The sequence below is a fragment of the Colletes latitarsis genome, chromosome 12, assembly GCF_051014445.1.
Source record: "Colletes latitarsis isolate SP2378_abdomen chromosome 12, iyColLati1, whole genome shotgun sequence".
NCBI classification, from domain to species: domain Eukaryota; kingdom Metazoa; phylum Arthropoda; class Insecta; order Hymenoptera; family Colletidae; genus Colletes; species Colletes latitarsis.
In genome coordinates this window covers 24,578,045-24,600,057 of record NC_135145.1, presented here as the reverse complement: position 1 = coordinate 24,600,057, position 22,013 = coordinate 24,578,045, and the positions used below count along the sequence as shown (strand labels likewise).

The following is a 22,013-nucleotide window of genomic DNA, read 5'->3' as shown; positions in this document are numbered from 1 at the left end:
CGAAATGGAGACCGGGGTGCTCTGAGGGATTTGTTTCTAGGCACTCCGTACTACCACAGATGGCGCAGGGATGTCGAAATGGAGACCGGGGCAAACGTGAGCCTTTCTCTCTCTAGTCCCACGAGACGGACCGAAATTACTTTGGGCAACTTTGGAGAATCGAGAAAGAGGGCATGCGTCTGTTTGCCTTTGTCGGGTTTCCGAAACTCCACGAGCTTACGTACGCGTGATCTGGTATAGTGTGAGAGAGCACCTTCGGTGAAGACTGAACGTGATTAACGGTGCAACAGCGAGACATGGCAACTGCTAGCGAAGACGAAAAGGATGACTATTATTTGGAATTATCTTCCGACCCGATCAAGTTCGAGTCGGTCAGCTGTCTTACCAATGTCTTTTTCGACGACTCGAAACAACAGGTTAGGCCATCGTCCATTTGCCCACACTTAATATTTTATCTGTAGATTTAATGATACTAACAATCGATTGCATTTAGGTATTCGCCGTTCGGTCGGCAGGTGTTGCAGGTGTATTAGTTAAAGGACCGAATCAAAGTATAAATTTTCAAATGGAAGACAAGGGTCCAGTTATTTCCATCAAATTTTCACCCGACATGAATATACTCGCGATACAACGTTCCAATACTTGTGTCGAATTTGTTAATTATTCCCCTGTTGTTGGATTGGATAACATGGAATATTCGCAACCGTGTAAAGGAAAAAACGCCACTATATTGGGATTTGTTTGGACGCATGGAAACGAAATATTGTTCGTCACCGATTATGGGGTCGAGTTGTTCCAGGTATCAATATAAACACTATTACGTTTATGGCTTCATTTTCATGCCCTATATATATATTTTCACCTAAAATAATCATATATATATATATGATTATTTCAGGTGAATCCAGAGAAACGAAACGTCAGAGCAATAAAATGTTTAAGTTTGGGTGTAAATTGGTTTGTGTATTGTCCGCAAAGTCAGTTGGTACTGTTATCGTCCGGTACAGCGGGAAATCAAATGCAGGCGTTACATATAACACCAGGGAATCTTCACAAGTTAACGAAATTTGAAAGTAAGATGTAAAAAGTTGAGCATACTAGTTATTAGCAATCGTCGATGTACTGGGAAAGTATACGTTGCATCGTGATAAATTGCTTCAGTGGAACCTGGTACGACGAAACCAGGTAAATTGGCAGTTTCCGAAAGAGACGTAGCTTTGACAGTTCTGTATGGAACACCCTGTATTATTTTATTGCGTCATCAACCGGGCGCTAGTCGTTCGACAGGGACTACTTCCGTATACGTATATACCGTTTCTAAGTATGTATATCCCTTGCAGTATTAATCGATTCGATTCGAATATCTTTGAGCGTGTACTCGCGTATTTTCATATACTCTTTAAATAGGATGACAACGATCAAAAGAAGTCATATTCTGAAACTCGACGTCAGTGGTAGATTTGCTATTAACGTTGTAGATAATTTGATTATCGTTCATCATCAAGCTTCGAAAGTGAGTAAACGATAGAGCGTTTCGAAACTGTAAAATGATCAGTTCGAACCGCCCATTATTTTAAACCGAATAATGTTTTAGACTTCGATGGTTTTCGATATTATGTTACAAGGCGTGAGCGATGGCACCGTAATGCACCATACCAGCGTGGTACCGGCAAAATCGATAAAACCGTATAATTTGAAAGTTCCGGGCGCAACTTTATCAGAGCACACGTATCAGCCTTGTCAATTGTGTATCCTTGATGAAAATGATCGATATCTCTGTTGAACGTAGGTTCGTGCACGTTTTTCCTCAATGTTTTACAGATTCACCAAATTGGGTAGTTTTTCAGCCAAACATAGTTATAGATGTCAAGTTGGGTTGCCTATGGTAGGTAGGTCTATTAAAATACGGTTCTTTCAATCTTGTTTATACGTATGTTGCGCGACAGTCTAAGGTATTATAATTGAAAGAGAAGAAAGGGGAAATTGAATGAAAACAGGAACGCTGTAAACTTATCCGATTACGTTTGTCGATCAGGTATGTTGAACTGAAATTGGAAGCGTTGATAAAGCTTATCACGGACAAAGTGTTGTTGGTCGAATTTCTGATACAGCGAACAAATGCGAAACAAGTTTTAATACAGGTGCTGCAAAATTTCATGATGCAGTTACCTGTTAGTTTAATGGACATGCCAACTATATTCAACAAGATTAATTCTGTGTACAGAAGTTACTTGGAGAGCGAAATACAAAGTCAGGTGACGTGCGTTTGTTGATTTTGCCGTGTTGTTACCGGCGGTTAAGTTGCGTCTATGTTATGTATTTTATTTCGCTCAGATGGGTACCCCTTTACAAAGTAACGTGAAAAACGTTGCCACCGTGCTAGAAAATTACAAGTATAAGCTCTTGCTTGATCAAAGCGACACGTATAGTCATATATTATCGAAATTTTCCGAGAATACAATCGAACCGAAAATGATCGTGTGGGTTCTCCTCGAATATATCAGGTATTATTTATCGATCAGATTTTACCCGTATTGGATGAAAGTAACATTCAGTTGGTGCGTGCTTTAACGTTCGGTTTAGATCGTTGGCGGAACATGGAATACCTGTGCAACATTATTTGCACGAGTTAATTATCACGACGTTGGTGCAACGTAAAGCGTATTACCAGCTTCATCAGTTGCTACAATATCACGTGGTCGCCGATTCGAAACCTCTGGCGTGTCTGTTACTTTCTTTGGAGAATCTCTATCCAGCTGCTCATCAGCTTGCTTTGGATATGCTGAAACGATTAGGGAATGCTCACGAAGAAATAATCGAAGTCCTCCTCTCGAAGGGTCATATTTTACCAGCGTTGCGGTAAGTTCCGTGCATCTAAAATGCTGTTTTCGACATATACAGAATGTCTCCTTTGAAGTGCCAAAAATTATCTTATCTTTTAGGCAAATATTCGACATGCCGAAATAATTTATCGTTACGATTTAGATACCAGACCATCGTTATTCACTAATATTTTAAATTAATAAATAATTCGTTAAACTTGTTTGCATTATGTTTTTGGTAAACTTTTTTTTCTTGGTTCCTTTTTCGCAACTTACGATAGTTATCGCGTAACACTTCAGAGGGGATACTTTATCTAGAGGAATGACAGGAATTTACGTTTCCCTTTTAGATATGTCCGATCAGTTGGAATGGTAGATCAAGTTTCCGCTCGAAAATTCTTAGAAGCAGCGAAAGCAACCGAAGATGCGACATTGTTTCATTCGGTTTTCAAATTTTTCGAACAACGCAACGTGCGATTACACAATACGACAGCTTTCTCGAAAGGAGAACACTGTCAGCCTTACGTTCAACATTTCAAGTATTTATTCCATGGAACGGACAATGGATGCAATTCCGACACAAATTCTAACGTTACAACGATCTCTTTGTGAAATATTACTTGGTTTTTTCCTAATTTTGATGCGCGATGTCTACTCGGGCCATGGTAAATGTGAAACAACAACAACCGCAACGGAAACAACAAACAATAATATATTTCAAATTTATAATACAGAAGAAGCAGGGACGTTGGCTAGTCGTTTTTTAAATTTCTTTGCTCCTTCCTCGTGTTACCATTCGCAAAGAAGCATAATATTGCTCACTATTTCTTTGCAATTTATTGTATCTATGTATACAATTTACGGAATTTCATGCTATTCACCGCAACTAACTAGCCACAATTCGTTTAACGGCGCATTTATTTCTATAATTTGCTTCCGAATTATTACGTAGCCACAGTGATACGTTAATACGAAATACGATACTATATGTATATACATACATGCATAGAAAGAAACAAATAACGGGCACGCCGATATATTTGCGTATGATAATAAATAGTATATGTTTGCTAGATTAAAACAGGAAGAGACAAGAATTCAGTTTTCGGTAATAAAAATATCTTTTTTTCTTTTCTGCTTTTTCTGCTTTTTCTGCTTTTACTGCTTTTTCTTCTACCCTTCTTAACGCATTACGAATTATTCAGCAAGAGGAATGAATTTACGCACATTCTTCAAATCGATGAAAAGTCGTCCTATTCTTACAGGGTATAGATAATTACGTTGGTGCTTATAGTTTAGACAAACAGACAGTCACAAAATATTTACTAAAATTGGTCTGGTGTGTGTATGTATGTGCACGCGTATATATATATATGTATATGTATTATATCTCCTAGCGGCAATCGTCGTTACTCGGATTTTTAGCGACTCGGAATTGAGTAGCACGATTAAGCTCGTACATAAGAGACATTTCTAGTTTTTTTTCTGGGTATGCTCGAATAGCCAAACTGGAGATGCATGAAACACTCTTCCTATCGGATATTTGCGAACGTTTCATGGATATTATTGGCTTTGAAAATGTAATTAATCTCGATGCTAAGTCGTTTGATCGACGAAACTCCGATTCGCTTGTTGGGACCAACGACGTAGTAACGCGTAGAAGAGGACGGACAGGATATTCGTCGAGACACATTCGATCGATTTTGCACTTTACGTTTACCAAGATCGAACAAACGATCGTTGATTTGGTTCAAAAGCTTACTCGAAGCTGCGCAAAACGACAAGAAAATTAATAGTTTCGATAATCGTTTGCGCGTCGAAAGAGAAGTAACGTTGGAAGAGCCTGAACTTTAAAAACACTTAGGAAAGAGTTAATCCTCTAATCTAGCGTTGTACAAAACGATGGGCACGGCTTATAAGGGGATGCGAAAGAAAATTTTTAATCTAGAAAACGTAAAGATTTGTTCAATTAATATATCAACACGTTGACTGGCATGACAGATTTCCCTATCTAGGGATATGCTCGGCATTCTTTTACCACTACTTGAAAAACCCATCACTTGTTACGCATACAGAAATTTTCTTTCTTTTAGGAAGACGTCGCCCAAAGAATTTCGAATCCACTGCTCTATTCCATGAACTTTAATTTATCTTAAAAAAAAGATATTATTTATGCGTTTGCGAATGAATTAACACTCTTAAAGAAAGCAATATTACGCGCCATTTATAAATCTTGTCTTGCTTACGTTCGATCTATCAAGCGCAGAAACATTTTTACACGATTCGCGTTCCTCTCGCCGCTTCGATCTTTTCGAATAAATACGCGTCGTAGATATTGAGAATTGAAATTTCGAAATTTTATTTCGAGCATCGATCTAGCGGTGAAACGAGAATCGCGTTCGCGTAGTTTCTTCGATAAATGCATCAACGCCGTTTGCAAGCTTATACACGTACAAAAGACGTATCGAAAAATAGATTTAATTAAATCGTGTATGGAATTATAAAAATTGATATGCGGTTCGCCTTCATCCAGACACCATAATATTCTTTTGTAACGCGAAAAAAACGAATCGATTCGTGTCGTACAATCATGTTCCAAGTCATACTGGCTTGTCTCTCGAAATTAACGCTTTCGCAGATCAAATTTGCCCTTTTTAATAGAACTGAAATGTTTAATTCGACTTGACTACCAGCGTCAAGTCAGTTTATGCTAATGTTTTCCAAAATGGAAGGAAGGCGCTTAATTCGAGGACGTTTTTTAATCAGAAAAGTTTATAGAAATATATTTTTAACGTAGCAAAATGTATTTTATATTCAAAGTACGGATCAATATTGGAAAGTGTCTAACATAAATTTCGAAACATGAAACATCTATTGCTATTAATACATGAAACCTAAAATGTATCTTTTTAAATGTATTTCATTCGGGCGCCGAAATTTTGTTCCTTTCGAAAGAGCGCCTTCCAAAATATTTGCCAAACACTGCATTATATCTTCTCATAGCGGTCGTTATGTACAATACTGTCTCGTTTCTCTAATTAATCAATGTTGGGAATACTTGGGATCGAATCAGCTTCGCCACTGTTTAGATTTCTCAAGCTTGAGCGATCGTCATTTCGAGTGGCCGGCAGCTATATACATATGTAATAATAGAACATCTATTTGAGCGGCTCGATCGAGTTGGACCAGTTTCGAGGACAAGTTTCTTTCAAATCACTCGACGTGAAATCCGGCAGTCTGATTTGATCGAAAGAAAAGAGGCAGCGACGTATTCGAATTTTCATAATGACGAGGCTTTTAATCGTATAGGAGCGTTTTCGTGAGCAATTTTTCAACAGTTTACGACCCACGGATCGAAAAACGTGTTCTCCGGCAAGAAGTACGTGTGGTTGCACGATCTCTTGTGGGATAATAATCTGTTTTCCCTATCATCGGTCGCGTCGCGTTGCGTCGCCGTGGACAATCGTGCTCGATCTTATCGATTTTATTATCAGTTGTCGACACACAGAGAGGGTAGAAGGCGGGCGGGAGGGTGCGTTGATTAAATTACGAGATGTTGCAGTCGTCCGTGTGAGAATCCCTGATTTGCTGCTTCGTTTTCCGCGAAGCGCGTCTGATCAAGCTACGGCTGCGTGGTTTCATTTTCGTCTCCTCGGTGACTGTGACAACGTTCGAACCTTGCGCCGCGACTGTTTGCTGAGAATTTCCTCCGTGTCCACCGGCGCTCCCTGTTCTGCCGTGTGGGCTGCCAGACCTACGGATTCGAGATCGTTTTTTCTTATATCTACATTTGCGTGAAATCGATTCACCGTTTCACGGGAGTATTTTCGACCAAGTATTTTCGCCCCCTCCCGTTGTGCTGGATTGGTTTCCCTTTTTTATTCACCTCTACATCGAGTAAGATACGGAACGTTGTCGGTCGGCGTATATGTAGCGATAGGAACGAAAGGATCAGTTGTCAGAATCAGACAAGCGTCTTGACGATTCGTCAAATCTGACTGACATTATCACTTTAATCGTTAGATTTTTATCATTAGTAGTTTCTTCCAACAGAACCTTTCGCCTATTGTTTTTAACGTCTTGAAATAATTGATTGTTTCGTTTTTGTCTTTTGTTTTGCCAGAAAAATGCCAAGCGAAATGTTAATCGTTAAAATTCCCAAAGAGCCGACTAGTGCTTTATTCGCATTTTATTCGATCGTGGCAGACCGAGCCGGGAAAATTAATTTTCGCGTAAATTCCAGTTGCAACGTCGACACGCAATTTAACTGGAAGGAAGCAGGAATCGATTTTTAACCGTGGCAAGCGACCGGACATTGAAATTGCGTTCGTGTTCGCGATAGCTTTTGCATATTAGAGCACGTTGTAACACGCTACGTACTGCGGATTTTAAGTATCGGGTTGTCTGTGTTTTCAATTACGGTATGCCGTACAATAGATTGTAATTAAGAAAGTTGCGCGTGTGCGAAACTCGGGATTGAAATTTTTCGATCGATTAAAATGTATGAAAATAAAGGGACGGTAGAATGAAATACCTGCGCGATCCGTACGCGGAACACCTTCGTCTGAGTCCCGATTCGTCCGTCTCTCCGGTATTGTTCTTCTGTACGATTCTGGACAAGGTGACGAAACATCGGAACACGTCTTTGATGTTGTAATCGTCTTTGGCGGAGCATTCCATCACCTTCGCGCGAAGCTTCGGTAATTTGCAAAATAGCCATTCGCTGACATCCTCGATGGGCACCTCTCGTCGCGTCGATGCAAGGTCCAACTTGTTTCCGGCAACGACGATCGGCACTTCCTGTCGGACGACGACGACGAGGAACGATCAGAAACGATACGCTGCTTCTTTCGCTACCGTTAATTTAATATGTATCTAGTTGACGCGTTCGAAGGAAAACTGATGTACAGTCGATGTAAATTTTTTCCCAATTACACATATATTTTTGTATAGATATTTACAATGTTACAACTCTACTTATGGTACGTTTTCGAAGACGATTGCCAACGAACCTCCTCGGTCACCTTGCGACGTTCAAGGAGCAAGTCGCAACTCTCGAGGCGATTTAGTCGCGGAATATTTCGAGGTAAGGAAAAACGGTACCTACTTCGGAATAGCGACGAGCACTCTGCGCGAGTGGCTTGCAGATTTCCCCTGGTTTATGATCATATTGTTCGGTGTCCGTGCCGAGGTGCATATACTATACAGTATACATATTGTACGTACCGTTGCCAAGAGCAAGCCAAAACATGGCCCTTCGATAATTACGAAACACCTACGTTCGATGAAAATATGTATTTTATGGAACGGATGTTTGCCAGATCCCGAAACGTACACGTATTACTTTAGCTTGATACCTGAGAGCTATACAGCTCTATAGGGGCAATAGCCAGTGGCGAAATCAGCTAGGGACCCAACCACGCTGCACATTCTCATATTTCTTATTACATCATTTCATGGTTTAAACGACTACACTACATTGTAGTGCATTTACTCTTTTTCTAGGCGGAGGCGTTTCAGAGATTTCAAGGTAAAAAAAGTGTTGGTTCGTATTAGCCCTAAACTTAATAGCTAACGAGTAATTAAACTTTATTTCTTGAAAATTTTCTTCGCGATTTCAAATTTTTCATTGGGAAATCCAACCGTATCGCAGATTTATGCGGAACAGTGTTATAACACATAGTTTAAATATTTCATTCCTCAGTTTCGTCGGCTGTTATTTTTCACCTCGGTTCATCCTATATGTATTCGAGTAGAAATAGTTTCGTACATACAGGTAGAAATCGTTTTATCTATCTGTGCAATACTGAACCTGAAAATCGGGCCGTTGTTCCCTAACTTCTTCAAAGCATTGCTTCACGCACTCGAAGCTCGGTAACGAGGTTGTAGCGTAGACGAGGAGAAATGCGTGCGCAGTGGCTATGCTTAATCTCCTCATAGCTGGAAACTGCAAATCGCCTGAAACCGTACACGTAATTTCGAGGAAAGAGAAATTAATTCAAGTAACTATTAAGGGGGGTGTCAGTGTTCGTTTTAAAGACGAGTTTATCTATCAATCGATACGCAAGAGTATACGTATGCATGTATAACTTTCGCGTTGATAACTCTAAGCATCGCTATTTACCGTTATACAGTTGCAAAAATGACTAAAATTACATACGGTTTGTGAGATTTAGACTTGCGTTGTGCTTACCGGCGGTGTCCAGGAGATCGACTTTCAACGTGAGCGTGCCTAGAACGCATTCCCTCGAATAGAGATCCTCGACGGTAGGCCTGTATCTCTCGTTGAATCCTTGGCCGAGCAGTCGGCGTATGATCGCGCTTTTCCCGACACCTGCACCACCCAGCACCACCAATCTGATTCTCTCGAGATCGGCCATGTCGCGTCGCTTCTTCGATATCAGCTCAAGAAGGCATTGGCTGACAGCAGACGGTTAGCTTGTTGGTCACTCGAAACCCAGCCACCCCGACCACTCGGCCGACCGCCTCTTCTACAAACCGATTCTGCTTTTGCTTCCGTTTCTCCCCTCTGCTCCCGTTATTTTTCCTTCTACCTTTCTACCCTTGATTCGATGTTAACTCAATTTTCGTTGGACCACGGCACCCTCCAACCATCCAACCAACGGCGTCCGTTTCGTTCCGTTCAGCGATCGCGATCGAATAATCTCGACGTCCACGTTCGAGTTGCTGCTCCCTAAGGAAATTTTCGATTGATTAGCGATTCCGAGATTACGTTTCTACTGAGAATTACGATCGATCGTTATCTCCGATCGTTGCCTCCGGCTTTCTTTATTTATTTTCCCGTTCTTCCGAGTTTATGACAAATAGTTTACCAAACGATTTCTATTTCTGCTACCACGATACGATAACAGGACAGATACATTACCGTATTCAGTATTCTCCGAATTGCGTTAATTACCGAGCTGCTGAGGGTTAGATAAGTAGCAGGCCGATTTCCTAATGCACTCAAGTGGCGAGGAAAAATTGGGGAACGAAACAACAAGGCATACGTATACATATAACGAACGAGTCACCTCTGAGTTACAATGGAATGGCGCGCCACCCCGCACCTACTCTACTTCCCGACACGACGAAACGAATCATTCGGCATCGAGTAGTTTCACGCCTCTTTTCTATGCGCCAACGACGCTAGTATTGGGTTCAATTATTTCTTTATCCGTCGACAGTGAGATTATATTCGTTTTGCGAGGAGACACGGTTCAAGAGCAGACAAAAGAGCCTGGTGAAAGCGTCTCGGTGAGCGCAATAATCGATTGAAATGCGTTTCATCTAACGTCAGGGAATTAAAGCCGTCTACGTGGAAACAAGGATCTGGGTCAAGAAATACAAACTTTAACGTGCTGCGGTATCAATTGATAGTAACCACGCACGGGAATCGGTTTCGAATGTCAAGGGTTGAAATTCGGCTGTCGCGAGAACTAATCACGATCGGGTCACTCTCAAACCTATACACATTTACACCAATGGTTCAGTTTAGAGGTCTAGTGTCGACAGTTGAAAAAGAAAACGTGGCTGATTTCTTTTCTAATCAAGCTTCTAATCAGGCTGAATAGATTCGTCATTATTGCTTCTTTCTTTACCAAGTATTTGCCCGAGAGACTCCTACTTATTTGTTTAATTTACTGCTCTTCAATTTCTCTTCGTGTAAGCGAGAATGGTCCAATCAACGGGTTCTAGCGAAATCGTTCGTATCGTATCGAGCCGTTCCTATTTATCGAAAGAAAATACACCTGTATTTTAGCGTTTCTTTTACTTTATTTCATTTCAGGCCCCTTTTTAGAAGACAAAACTATTACCAATCCAATATTTAATCAAATCTGTACATGTCACAAAATACGAATTCGACAGTTGTATGCAATGTAACGACAACTTTCCAAGTTAATACATCATTCTTAGTAATAATTCTAATTATTTATTATACAGGGTGTTTGGCCATTCCTGGGAAAAATTTTAATGGGAGATTCTAGAGGTGAAAATAAGACGAAAATCAAGAATACTAATTTCTTGATGCAGGCTTCGTTAAAAAGTTATTAACGTTTAAAGTTCCGCTCGTACTCAATTTTTTTTCTCGAAAATGCGCAGGATTTCGGGGGTACGTCTATTCACCAAAAATTATTATAATTGACCCCTGCAACCGAAAATAATTTTTTCAGAACGATTTGAAATTTTTTAATTTTGTCCAAAAATTTCACACCTTCTCGAATTTTTTTCCAGAAAGTGGCTACGATTTCGGGGGTAGGTCTATTGACCAAAAATTATTATAATTGACCCCCGCAACCGAAAATAATTTTTTTAGAACGATTTGAAAAAATTGTTTTTTGCCGAAAAATTTCAGCACCTACCCCCTGTCGATTTTTCTTAAAAATTAGTTTTTCTTTTTTCATCATTTTATTTCACGCCCTACAGAAAAGTTGTCTAATACTTTTTTGTAGGTACCCATGAGCTCTACTTGAGAAAAAAGTTTCATTGAAATATATTCATTATCGTAGGAGTTGAAACTCTCGTTAGATGTGAAATTTGGATGAAATTACGTTAAACATCAGTGTGTCCGGTTAAACTCGTTATTGATGCTAAATGTTTTCGCGGTTGGTGGTTCGTGGTTATAGAGTGGTGTGTTCCATCGAACGAGGAATCGCGGTTGCGTGATCGTATGTATATGTCTATTTTCTCTCGCAATACGCAGAATGCAACAATCTGAATTTTCTACGCGGTGCGTCGGTTTCATATGTATGTATGATTCCGATTCCGATTACACGCCAAGAACCTCTTCGAATGATGATGTGTTAAATTTAACACGTTTATTTATTTCACGATTCGTAACCAACATTTTAATCAATTATACTTCCTCGCTACTTTTCATAAAGTTTGTATTAAAAGTTTTTGATATTCGTCATGTATAGATATACATAGGCAGGCACAGTGTAGTTGTAAACAAAAGCGGAACGAGAATGAAAAGCTACTGCTTGTTATCAGACTCCAGTAGGCGTTATCCGGCAGGATGACCGCGCACGAAGCTAATTAGCGCTTCGGTCGTTCAAGCCACAAACCACGCATACCTATACATAGGTTGACACGGCGTGGTGTGGGTCGCGTGTACGCTGACGGAAACTGCGCGATGCACGACAACCAAACAATAACGTGTTTCTATCGTTTTCGGTTCGATCTGGCCCAACCAGGACCGATCCAATTAAAGCTCGCTCGTTGGAAGCCGTCGACTTTCACGATGACACCTGCCGCATGTGCGAGCCTCTTAATTGGCAAGCGCAGCTAATTCTCCTATCACTAGGAGCATACGGTTTTATTATAACCACGGTCCAGGAATTTTACATTTTATTAAAATTTCCAAATTTTTATTATTATTTGCTAGCTGCAGCGTCAAAGAGAATTTTCTATAAAATGACAAAGCAAAGGGTGTACACGAACAATCGACGATATACGCACGGGGGCAAAGGGAACAAAGACAGCACGGTTATTGCTTTTCTAGCAGCGAGTTGAAAAATACTCGCGTGCTCGTAACTCGAACGCAGCGCAAACCGGAACAACGAAGGATTACCATCTACCATCTATTTGGTTCACCTAATTTATCCGATCATTGCTACTTTTCATTGTATTTAGGAGCAATATTAATCAGGATATTGTATAATTTTAAATAATGCGCTGAGTTTTAATACTCGATAAAATTATAAATTTTGTATACATATAGCCGCGTATTATATCTATGTATAACAGTCATGGCCCTGTTTGCGAATTGTTCACCCGAAAGGAACAAGTTTGCATCATGTTTCTCTCACCGATAAGCCAACAACCGCGCAACTTGTCGATTTCTTTGAAAACGATCCGTCTTCTTCCGAAGGTTGATTCGTCGAGTCGTTTCGACTCTCGAATCACTGGTTCTTCGATTCCTCTTGGAGCGTACTACCGTTTAAATTGTACTTAGAGTCGATAAGCTTGCTTTTATCGTCTTCGCGAAAGCATCTTCCTTCCAAGTTTCGCGTCAGTTCGTTCCGATTCACAGAAATGTATTGATTAGAAAATCCCATGTGTATGTAATATACATATTCCCATTGTAACTGCAAAGAACTAATATTAAAGTCTCCGATCTCTCCGACGATGGTTACGTAGCGACTCCAAGTCATGTAGCCATCGGGTGTCATAGAATTAATTGTTTAGAGAAGATTTTGATGTGTCGAGGCAAGCAAGCAACATGACGTTGCATTGCCCAAGGGATGAAGATGTTGTCCCGAAGGATCTGGCTACGGATTGGAGTAGGTTTTGATGCCTTCTACTAAGAGGAACAAGACGCCGTTTACCCCAAAACTGTCAAAGGGAAACTTGTATCGAGCTAAGAAACCATTCGGGGTGTAAAAACGATGAAAAAGGTTCTTGTGGTTCATCGCGAGGAATCTATCGGATCTTTTTTTAATAAGTCATCGATAATTAGATAAGATAAAAAAAAACTTTCTCCCTGCAATCTGCTAGATTCTATATAAACGATAAAGGGAAGAAGCAAACGCTCGTACGCACTACGGATGACGATGATACTCGTTCAAACAGATTTATGTTGCAGCAGGCCTTGCTTGGTAGTTTGTTCGCTTCGTCGATTATCTAGCTCGTCTTCGCTCCATTGCTCTTTCCCGAACGCGTCGTTTCCTTATTCGATAAAAGGGAAGGCGTACTACGGTAGCTCCCAGTTTTATCCCGCGTAGATAGAACAGAGTCATCCCCACCACTCTTTTGTTAATACCGCGCGCCAGGGTGGGGGAACGGGGATGGCAAACAATTGACATTCCTACGGAATCATTCTTCCGATAAGTTTAGAGTTGCACTTATTTATTCGTTGTACATGTACAATATTACATATTGTCGTCTATCAGTGAGAAAAGGATCTGTTCTGATTCAGTGTCATTCGCGAAAGACAACCTGCGAGTGTGAATGAATGAGATTGTTTGTTATTTGGGGCAAGGCATAAGAATGAGGTGTGTGGAGACAGGGAACAAAGCTTAAGGGAAAAGTATCACATCTACGATTCGAGCGAGAAAACAATGTGTGCATAGAGGAGCGTGTGCAATATTCAGGGAGTGAATTTACGTCTATTTTTCATATCGAAGACTAATTAAATATTCTAAATATATTAAAGGTTTATTATCACCACGCAACCGACAATTCGCTAAGCTACGGTGCTAGTTTTGCAAAGGGAGTATGAAAACTAACATACATACATGTGGCACATATTTAAATGCTATTCGTTTCAATAATACTGCTTCTAAACCAAGTGTTTACCAACATACGTGCATATGTACTTTCAGAGGAAAAATTTCTTTCTTTTATGGTTCTGCCAGGTTTTCTTTCTTTATGGTTCTGAGGTTTTCTTTTCCTCGATCTTCTCTGCCCACTGGAGACCGCGCAGTGCCAACGCTTTATCTATGTATTGTATACATATATATTTGTCAGGTTTCGCGTGTGGGCTAACAGTTTGAACCACTTGTTGAGAACGAGTCTCTCTCTCTCTCTCTCTCTCCCTCTAAAATGGTGGTAGAATTTCGATCGACTTCTCAAACCCGATTCTATTTCCAGACGTTCTCCGTTTTTTTATTTTCTCGCTTTAAGCACAAAAGTCGAGAGTTGTTATTGTCGGAATAAAAATACCCTACTTTATTACAGCCACGCGAACGATGTCATAGCACGCGTTCCATGTAAACGTAGGTACAAAGAGTTTGGTAGAAAAGCCGTGTATTACGTTTCATCAACTATGTACGTATGTATTTGTTTCTTTGACCCGCGGCGAGCGTGACGCGTTTCGCTTATGCATTAATCTTGGATAGTATGAATTTTTATTAAACTTTCTTCAAGGAAATTAGTTTCGTTCACTTATACGGTGGTATCTGTGCAACGAGTAAACATCCCCCGGTAACTGAACCGGGGGTTGGGTTAGGTATAATATCGCGTGTAAAAGTCTAGTGTCTTTAAGAGGAAATAAAAATAAATATCGGTATTGTTGGTGCAGTACTAACTAGTGTCGACTGATCGACACAGCGGGAGATACGGGAACTGAAAGAGAGCAGATAGATCGTTGACGACTTGGAACGTTCTTTAACAGGATCGAATGATTGGAAAATAAACTCGGGTGCATTTGGCGGGAATCGAGGACCGTAATTCCCGTATCACGCGACGGTCAGGTATTCATCGGAGACGACATTTGGTGCGGAGCTTTTATTCACACGCAATACGGGTAAACCGAAATACCGTGCAGTAAAGCCTTTGCCGATAGCGCAATCTCGCTCGAACCAGCTACCCGCCGCGCCGCCGTGCAACAAAATAACGTATACCTATGTTAGCTCGGCTATACAGCTAGCTAGCTACCTGCGACGTCACCGTCACCGCCACCGCCACCGATTTCTACAAAGGAGTCTAACGAACCCCCGTCGCTGAAATTGCATCGAACGTTCAGCCTGCACGCGAAACCGAGAAACGCGGAACGCGGAACGCAGCCGTGTCCTAAATTACTCGCTACTGCAGCATCCTTTGCCTTATACCGTCAGCGAATACCTTCACTGATTCGTTCATAGTTGAAAACACTGAATAGATTTAACGGCTGCTATGTAGTTATTGGCTACACCCATTGAAACTAAACACTTTTCGACATCATTTACATTTCTATAGAGAAAAATTCAAAGTTCAAAGTACAAAAGATAATCTATGGGGCCCATTCGTTCGTCAAGTACAATTACGCTACCGTCCTTTTCTCCAATTTACCCAACCAATTTAAATTATTGCGCGATTTACGTCAAAGTCTACTGTCATTTCCGTATTATAATTTTACGTATAATACGTCTCTTACTATCTTTTCCTCTTTAACTTTACATTCTAGTTATTTTATTTTCTACGTATATCTTTCTAGTATACTGTTTGTTTGTTGCACGCTCTAAGCAACTTTTCACGTATTTCTCTGACGGCGTGCTAATGGATATTACAGCGATATTATTCAGTAATTCATTAAGGTTGTTACGCGCTCCGGAAGCTCCCGTTTTCTTGCGTGCATACAGAATCGTAGAGAACAGGCGGTATATCTATACGCGAAGGGATGGATTTGTGTAAAAAAGGAAAAAGGAGAATGCAGTACAGTCTCACCTCGACTTACGCTCTCTCTCTCTCGATATAGATCTCCTCTGATTTACGTTCTTGCCAGACTGTAAAATTTTTAATAAATTTCTGGTCTCATTGTTAATTATATCAGATAAGAAAAATAAACTCTAACCCCACGTCGGAAATAGGAGCTGCTTCGTAGAGGGTTGTTTAAATCCTAATAATTCGTATCTTACTTTAAGTACTTTTTCTATATTTGCATATTAAGTCTACTAATTATATTTGAAGGTATAAGAATTTATAAAACATAGACTTTTATTTCTTCACGTTGAAAAATTGGTTCTGGTAAACGAGCCTTCTATAATTAAAATCTGTTTTTTATCGTAAATTTATTAGGACCCGTGATTCTCACGGATGACGAGCGGCCACGGGACGGTCGTGCGTCCCATTTCCAACCGACCGAGCAAGTAAACGAACCAACCACAGTTTCGTCGCATGCGCGTAGCAAGTTTTATGGAGATGGACGACGAATTTAGGCTAGAGAGACGGTCCAGAGTGAAAGAAAGGTGGTGATAAAATCATAATACTTGAAATATAAATGAAATAGAAAGATGTTGTGGAATACAGAAAACGTGGATAAAGAGGGTCGCGCCTCGACGAACCATTCGTGAGCGCGATCACGTAACGGATGGCCGATTCACCGTGAAACGATCAAAGGCGGGAAACACGTAATGTTGACCGATCTATTTCTACGCCGACCTGCTCGATTTCTCTCTTCTATCTCACTCCGCGCGCGGACCGATCGCTCTCTTTTGCTCCGCTGTCCTTCCTCTTTGTTGCTTGCCAAAGATCCTAAAGCTCATTTATTGGAAAAGTTGTCGCGCCTGGGATCTTCACGCTTGATCGACTCGATCGATCCTAGGGGCGACAATGCGGACACCTGCCACTTTCCTCGTTCAGTCTGCTCCTACAATCGATTCTAAAGCTTACCGATCTCGAACCACGCCGAACGAACGAGTTAATTATTTCCTTCTTTGGTACTCTCGTCGCCGTTTCATTCCAACATTCGACACTATACGTCATATTTTTACGCTCGTACTTACAGTCCGTCCTCTAACCATTCGTACACTCGGTGTCTACAAAACAAATACGTCGAAACTAAACGATGAGTTTGAGCTTTTCAAATAAATCCTTTCCTATAAACGAATAAGATATTATTCGGTAGTGGAAATCGCTTTTAAAACGGTAGTAGTTATAGTATGTATATACTATGTACCTACCTAGCATCGAAACACCCTAATAAGTTTTCGAGATATTCTTATTTAAAGTTTTTTACGCATCTACGAAATGAATACTCTTCAGCAGAGAGGCTATATGTATAAGCGTATAGGACGGTTCACTACAAATCCGTAGATAGTAGTACGTTCGAGTAAAGAGAAAATATATGTATGTACGTAGATATGTATCTAATCTGTATTAGTGAAATGTCAGTTTGAGTTATAAATGATTCCGATACAGGTTGCAAAGTCCGCTTTACTGGTAGTGTTAAATATACAGGGTGTTCGGCCATCCCTGGGAAAAATTTTAATGGGAGATTCTAGAGGTGAAAATAAGACGAAAATCAAGAATACTAATTTCTTGATGTAGGCTTCGTTAAAAAGTTATTAACGTTTAAAGTTCCGCTCGTACTGAATTTTTTTCTCGAAAATGCGCAGGATTCTCGGGGGTATGTCTATTCACCAAAAATGATTATGATTGACCCCTGCAACCGAAAATAATTTTTTCATAATAATTTGAAATTTTTTCATTTAATTTTGTTAATAATTTTTTAACGAAAGCTCAGTGAAGAAATTGATATTCTTGATTTTCGTCTTATTTTGGCCTCTATAATGTCCCATTAAAATTTTTCCCAAGCGTGGCCGAACACCCTGTACAGAAAATGCGATAAGAGTTAAAATTATTAATTTTTACAGGCAATGTCGATCTAACGTTCAAGACCGTTCGTCGGAGCATAATGTTAGGGACCTAAAGGTTTCGTTTGTTGAAAAATCTCGGGATTCGTGAGGCGATCGATCGTTTGTCTTCCGTGCGCGCGAGGGTCCGAAGAAAAGGGGCAAGAGAAAAACGGGATAGCCTGGTCGACCCAAGGGAACGGTTTTCATTTTCTTCCTCTTTCGTTGGTGACGGTGCGACGCGACGCGGTATGTCTCTCTCGAATCGTTGGGTTCAATCTAACCGAACGACAGTCGGGTAGCAAAGGGAAACCACGATACTCGAACGAAGGGAACTCGGCACCATTTTATCAATTGCGCGTTCACGGCGAGTTGCTCTTTGAAATCCGGTTCTGCGGAACAGTACTTTCCCGTGAGAAAAGCCTGCACGAGATATTACGCTGCACGTTAGTTCGCGTAAATTCCCCATCGCTACGCGGTCACCTCCTTGATCAGGTGAAATTTTCTTCCAATAAATGGAATTCTGTTGCGAGTTGGAAGCGTCGCTCACCAGTAACCACGATGATAGTCGACGCATTAAATGGGAAATTAACGAAATAAATGTTCTTTCAAGTTTCTGGGGGGGAAAATAGTTGGAAATAAACGAATGTCCCAAGGCATAGAACCGAGGAAACGTGAGATATGTATGCAGAGATTTAGCGTCGCGAAGCTCGACGAGAATTTCAAATAGAAAACCGGAAACCCTCGGCGTCTTTCGAAGCTGAAATATTCTACGCGACATTCGAAACTTTCGAGGTTCAAGGTTGTCGAGGTTTCCGAAGGTTTTTAAGCAACTTTCCTCGCAGTTCTCGCCTACTATCATCGACCACCCCTCGACCATTCTGTAAAACGAGACACTGTCGCATAATACGGAAAATGATCAACGTAACAACGCCGCGTCGCCACGACCGATATTACGTACCTCGATTCTAGAAACAAATCTAAATACAATCGGTTTTCTCTAATTCGGCGTAGATCTGGATCTATCGAATTCTACTCACGATCGCACGACAGCCAACGGCATTTTCAAGCGCAACCAATCTCGGTGGACAGGCAATTAGCCGACGAGTTAATTAACTCTCGTAGTTTGCGCAAGACGGAAGAAACGTAGATTACCGTGAGTAAGGTGACCAATTTGAACGACGACGTCTTTAAAGTCTGCGTGATAAGTAATTTCAAGCGACACGGAAAAACTAACTATTAACACCTTGCCGTCTCTATGGTACTTGGACAGACAGGCAAATACCTACAGTGATTATTTTCTTTCTTTTCTTTTCGAGAAGAATAAACGGTTCGAAAGATGAAATTGTTTTCAGAGGCTTGCGATCACACAGACGCGATTAATAACACCGTCGTATTAATATACGTCGAAAAATATTCGCATAAGCAATTTTTTAAATGTTTTCCTATGTAATTTACGTGAACGTTATCTGTAAATATTGTTAAAATTTCACGTTGTATAGGTAACGATTGAGTTTCGTTTAAGAAAGAAAAGTGTAAGTTTAACCGTCGCATAAAGTCGTATAAATGTCTGAATTTTTAGCTATTCTTAAGCTCTGTAAAGGCAAGTAACCCCTTAAACGAGATTCGCGTCGTGAACTTGGAGGAATCCGAAGCGAAGCAGAGTTGCAAATGCGTGCAACGTGTATAGTGATCTGTGAGAAAAAGTTTCACGACCTGTAAGAGAGAAAACGCAAACAAAGTAAGAATGGAACGAGGAGGAGGAGGAACTGGGGAATAAAAGACAAAGCGAAAAAGAAGAGAGGACGAAGGAAGCGAGGAGCAGGGCGAGTAGTTTTCAGAGAAAGCGCAATATCTCGGAAAGTTAAGGATTCTCGTCTCGTAACGAAAGGAACGTTTCCTCGAGAAAACGTTCGACCTTAGAGAAGACTGTAAGGCGCACAGCCCTCGAGGCACCGACCGCGATAAACCTTCAGGATTAAAGTCATCCGGTGTGCTTCGCACGAGGCCGTTCTAAAGGATCATTTTGTCTCGGAACGACGCAACAACCGTGAACCCGATACATCTTTCTATTGAATTTATTTTCCTTCCTGACGATCCTCAAACGTCGTACGTTCAACGATCGACTATTCCATATTATTTATACCGTTGCTTAACTTAAACGTCTTTTCTGTGCAGGAATACCGATTAGTTAGTAAGTTGTAGACGAATTCGAACTCGAGCCGTTTTTCCAACTTTCTTGTTGCAAAATGAGAAATGGCCAACAAAGTTGCTAAATCAAGTAGAAATATTATACGTATATCGAAGGTAATGGATCGACGAAATCAGAAACTCCTGGACCGACCAAACTAATCGTTATCTTTCTTATATTCGTAATATTTTTGCGTTTCCTCCACAGTTGATTCCATATCGTTCTATGTATATTGTAGAGATGGATAGATTTCATTTCTCGGAAAGATTTTCCGTTTACTTTTAATTTGTGAATTCGGTCGGAAATTAATTTCATTTAAACCCATTTCCATCATTAGCGTGTACGTAGGTATACATATACACACGCGCATTCATACTGTAAACGAATTGCGTTGGCCGAGAACGAATCACTGAAATATTAACTTTCTAATACCTTTTACAACGTTTCTATATACATAGATTCGATAAAAAAGAAATTTTATGATAAGGGCACGTTTTCTATATTTTCGTATGATGCAAATGAGTCGAAATGAATATCGAGTCGATCGAAGCCGCGAGCAAAGGCAACTTTACGAACGGATCGAACATTTTTCTACGCTTTTCGGGAATAAAATTTCTTTCACTGACTCTTGTTACGTTTATTTTCTTGCAACATCGCGATGATTTTTTAAACTCGTAGTTATTATGTAGTCAGTATTGTAATGTAATATAGTTGAAACAAGATTAGTTCGATTCGTGTTTATATCACATAGTCAAGGTTGATCTTGGTTCGATTAGCAACAATTTTACGAACGACATGGACGATTGAAAATATAATTATTCGAGCAAACATAAACGACAGCGTAATATGCATGCATGCATATCAAGTACAAGGAAGAAGAAGAGAAACGTGTGAAAGAAACTCTGAGCTGCACGTCGGAGATTGTTTGAAACGATACGACACGATGATTAATTTAAAATTGTAAATACTTTGATTAAATTGTTGCAACTGGAATAGGGAAAGATAAGTAAGTCGTAGTACGGTGTAACTGTGTCTCGGACCGGAAAGGGTTAAATCGGCAGACGCAACGATCGAAGGTTAGAAATGATAGACACGCGTGTGATCGTACTCGAAATAGCACTCACCGAGGTCAAGCACCGACAGGTGTTGGGCGACAATGTTATCCGGGATAAATGTTTCTCGAGAGCGTGTGACAGCAGTGCACGAGGAAAACGCGAACAGCTTCCGTTCCGTTTGCTTGTTGAAACGGCACTGAACCTCCATCGCGATTCGCGTTGGCTGTGCGACCGTTACCCGACCGTCACCACCCCCATCCTTCTGCAGTCGACCGACCCCAACCGACCCCAACCGTCCGACCGCCCGACCACCCAACCACCCGACCACCCAACCACCCGACCACCCAACCACCCGACCACCCGACCACCTGACCACCCGAGTAGCTACCTACCTACATACTTACTATGAACGTCAACTCACCTCCAACGAGCGTGCGCAACGTTATTTATTTTCTGGTAATACGGTCGATCGTGCCTCGAGAGGAACGTCAACTTTCTACTTTGTACTTATTGCCATTCTCCTTTCGTTCACAAACCAAACTGATTCTCGATACTCTTTATATCTTTATGTACGTTTGTTCAAAATTTCGACGTTAACCCTTACCCACCGGACTCTGGGTCTATTTTCAATCATCGAAACTCTTTATTTCACAAACTTTTCTTTTCTCTGTTCGTTGTTCGTTTTGCGACCCGCCATCAGATTTTCTTACTTAAATTCTTGCCCGCAGGTTTAACAATTTACACAGACGCCCATTGCGAAACATTAAAAATACTGCGTCGCGTCGCGTCGTGTTAATCGGAACAAAAGACATGGCATGCTTAGCGGCGTTCTGCTGCTTTCTAACAATCCTTTGTTACACATTGCAGATATTATCGAACCATTTGGTTC

The 22,013-nt window shown here is 40.7% G+C and overlaps 2 protein-coding genes across 4 annotated transcripts; one reads left to right on the top strand and one right to left on the bottom strand.

Annotated features, from left to right (window-relative positions):
• The first annotated feature begins 79 nt into the window (after window positions 1-79).
• Bulli (regulator of MON1-CCZ1 complex protein bulli) lies at window positions 80-3,479 on the top strand. The gene is made up of 11 exons (XM_076779660.1): window positions 80-416; window positions 494-799; window positions 899-1,073; window positions 1,162-1,321; window positions 1,408-1,513; window positions 1,595-1,748; window positions 1,822-1,885; window positions 2,036-2,255; window positions 2,335-2,504; window positions 2,584-2,859; window positions 3,173-3,479. The coding sequence occupies exons 1-11, from the start codon at window positions 297-299 to the stop codon at window positions 3,432-3,434; spliced, it is 2,013 nt and encodes a 670-aa protein (XP_076635775.1). The 5' UTR covers window positions 80-296; the 3' UTR covers window positions 3,435-3,479.
• Window positions 3,480-3,518: 39 nt separating this feature from the next.
• LOC143348924 (GTP-binding protein Di-Ras2) lies at window positions 3,519-21,382 on the bottom strand. Of its 3 annotated transcripts, XM_076779663.1 has the most exons (6): window positions 21,194-21,382; window positions 9,377-9,516; window positions 9,016-9,313; window positions 8,635-8,780; window positions 7,357-7,622; window positions 3,519-6,576 (listed from the first exon to the last, which is right to left on the bottom strand). In XM_076779663.1, exons 3-6 carry the CDS (start codon window positions 9,200-9,202, stop codon window positions 6,369-6,371), a joined length of 807 nt encoding a protein of 268 aa, XP_076635778.1. In that variant the 5' UTR covers window positions 9,203-9,313; window positions 9,377-9,516; window positions 21,194-21,382; the 3' UTR covers window positions 3,519-6,368. The 3 variants fall into 3 exon arrangements, with proteins under 3 accessions (XP_076635778.1, XP_076635777.1, XP_076635779.1); XM_076779662.1 differs by having other exon boundaries at window positions 9,016-9,516; XM_076779664.1 differs by having other exon boundaries at window positions 9,016-9,509.
• Between the last annotated feature and the right edge of the window lie 631 nt (window positions 21,383-22,013).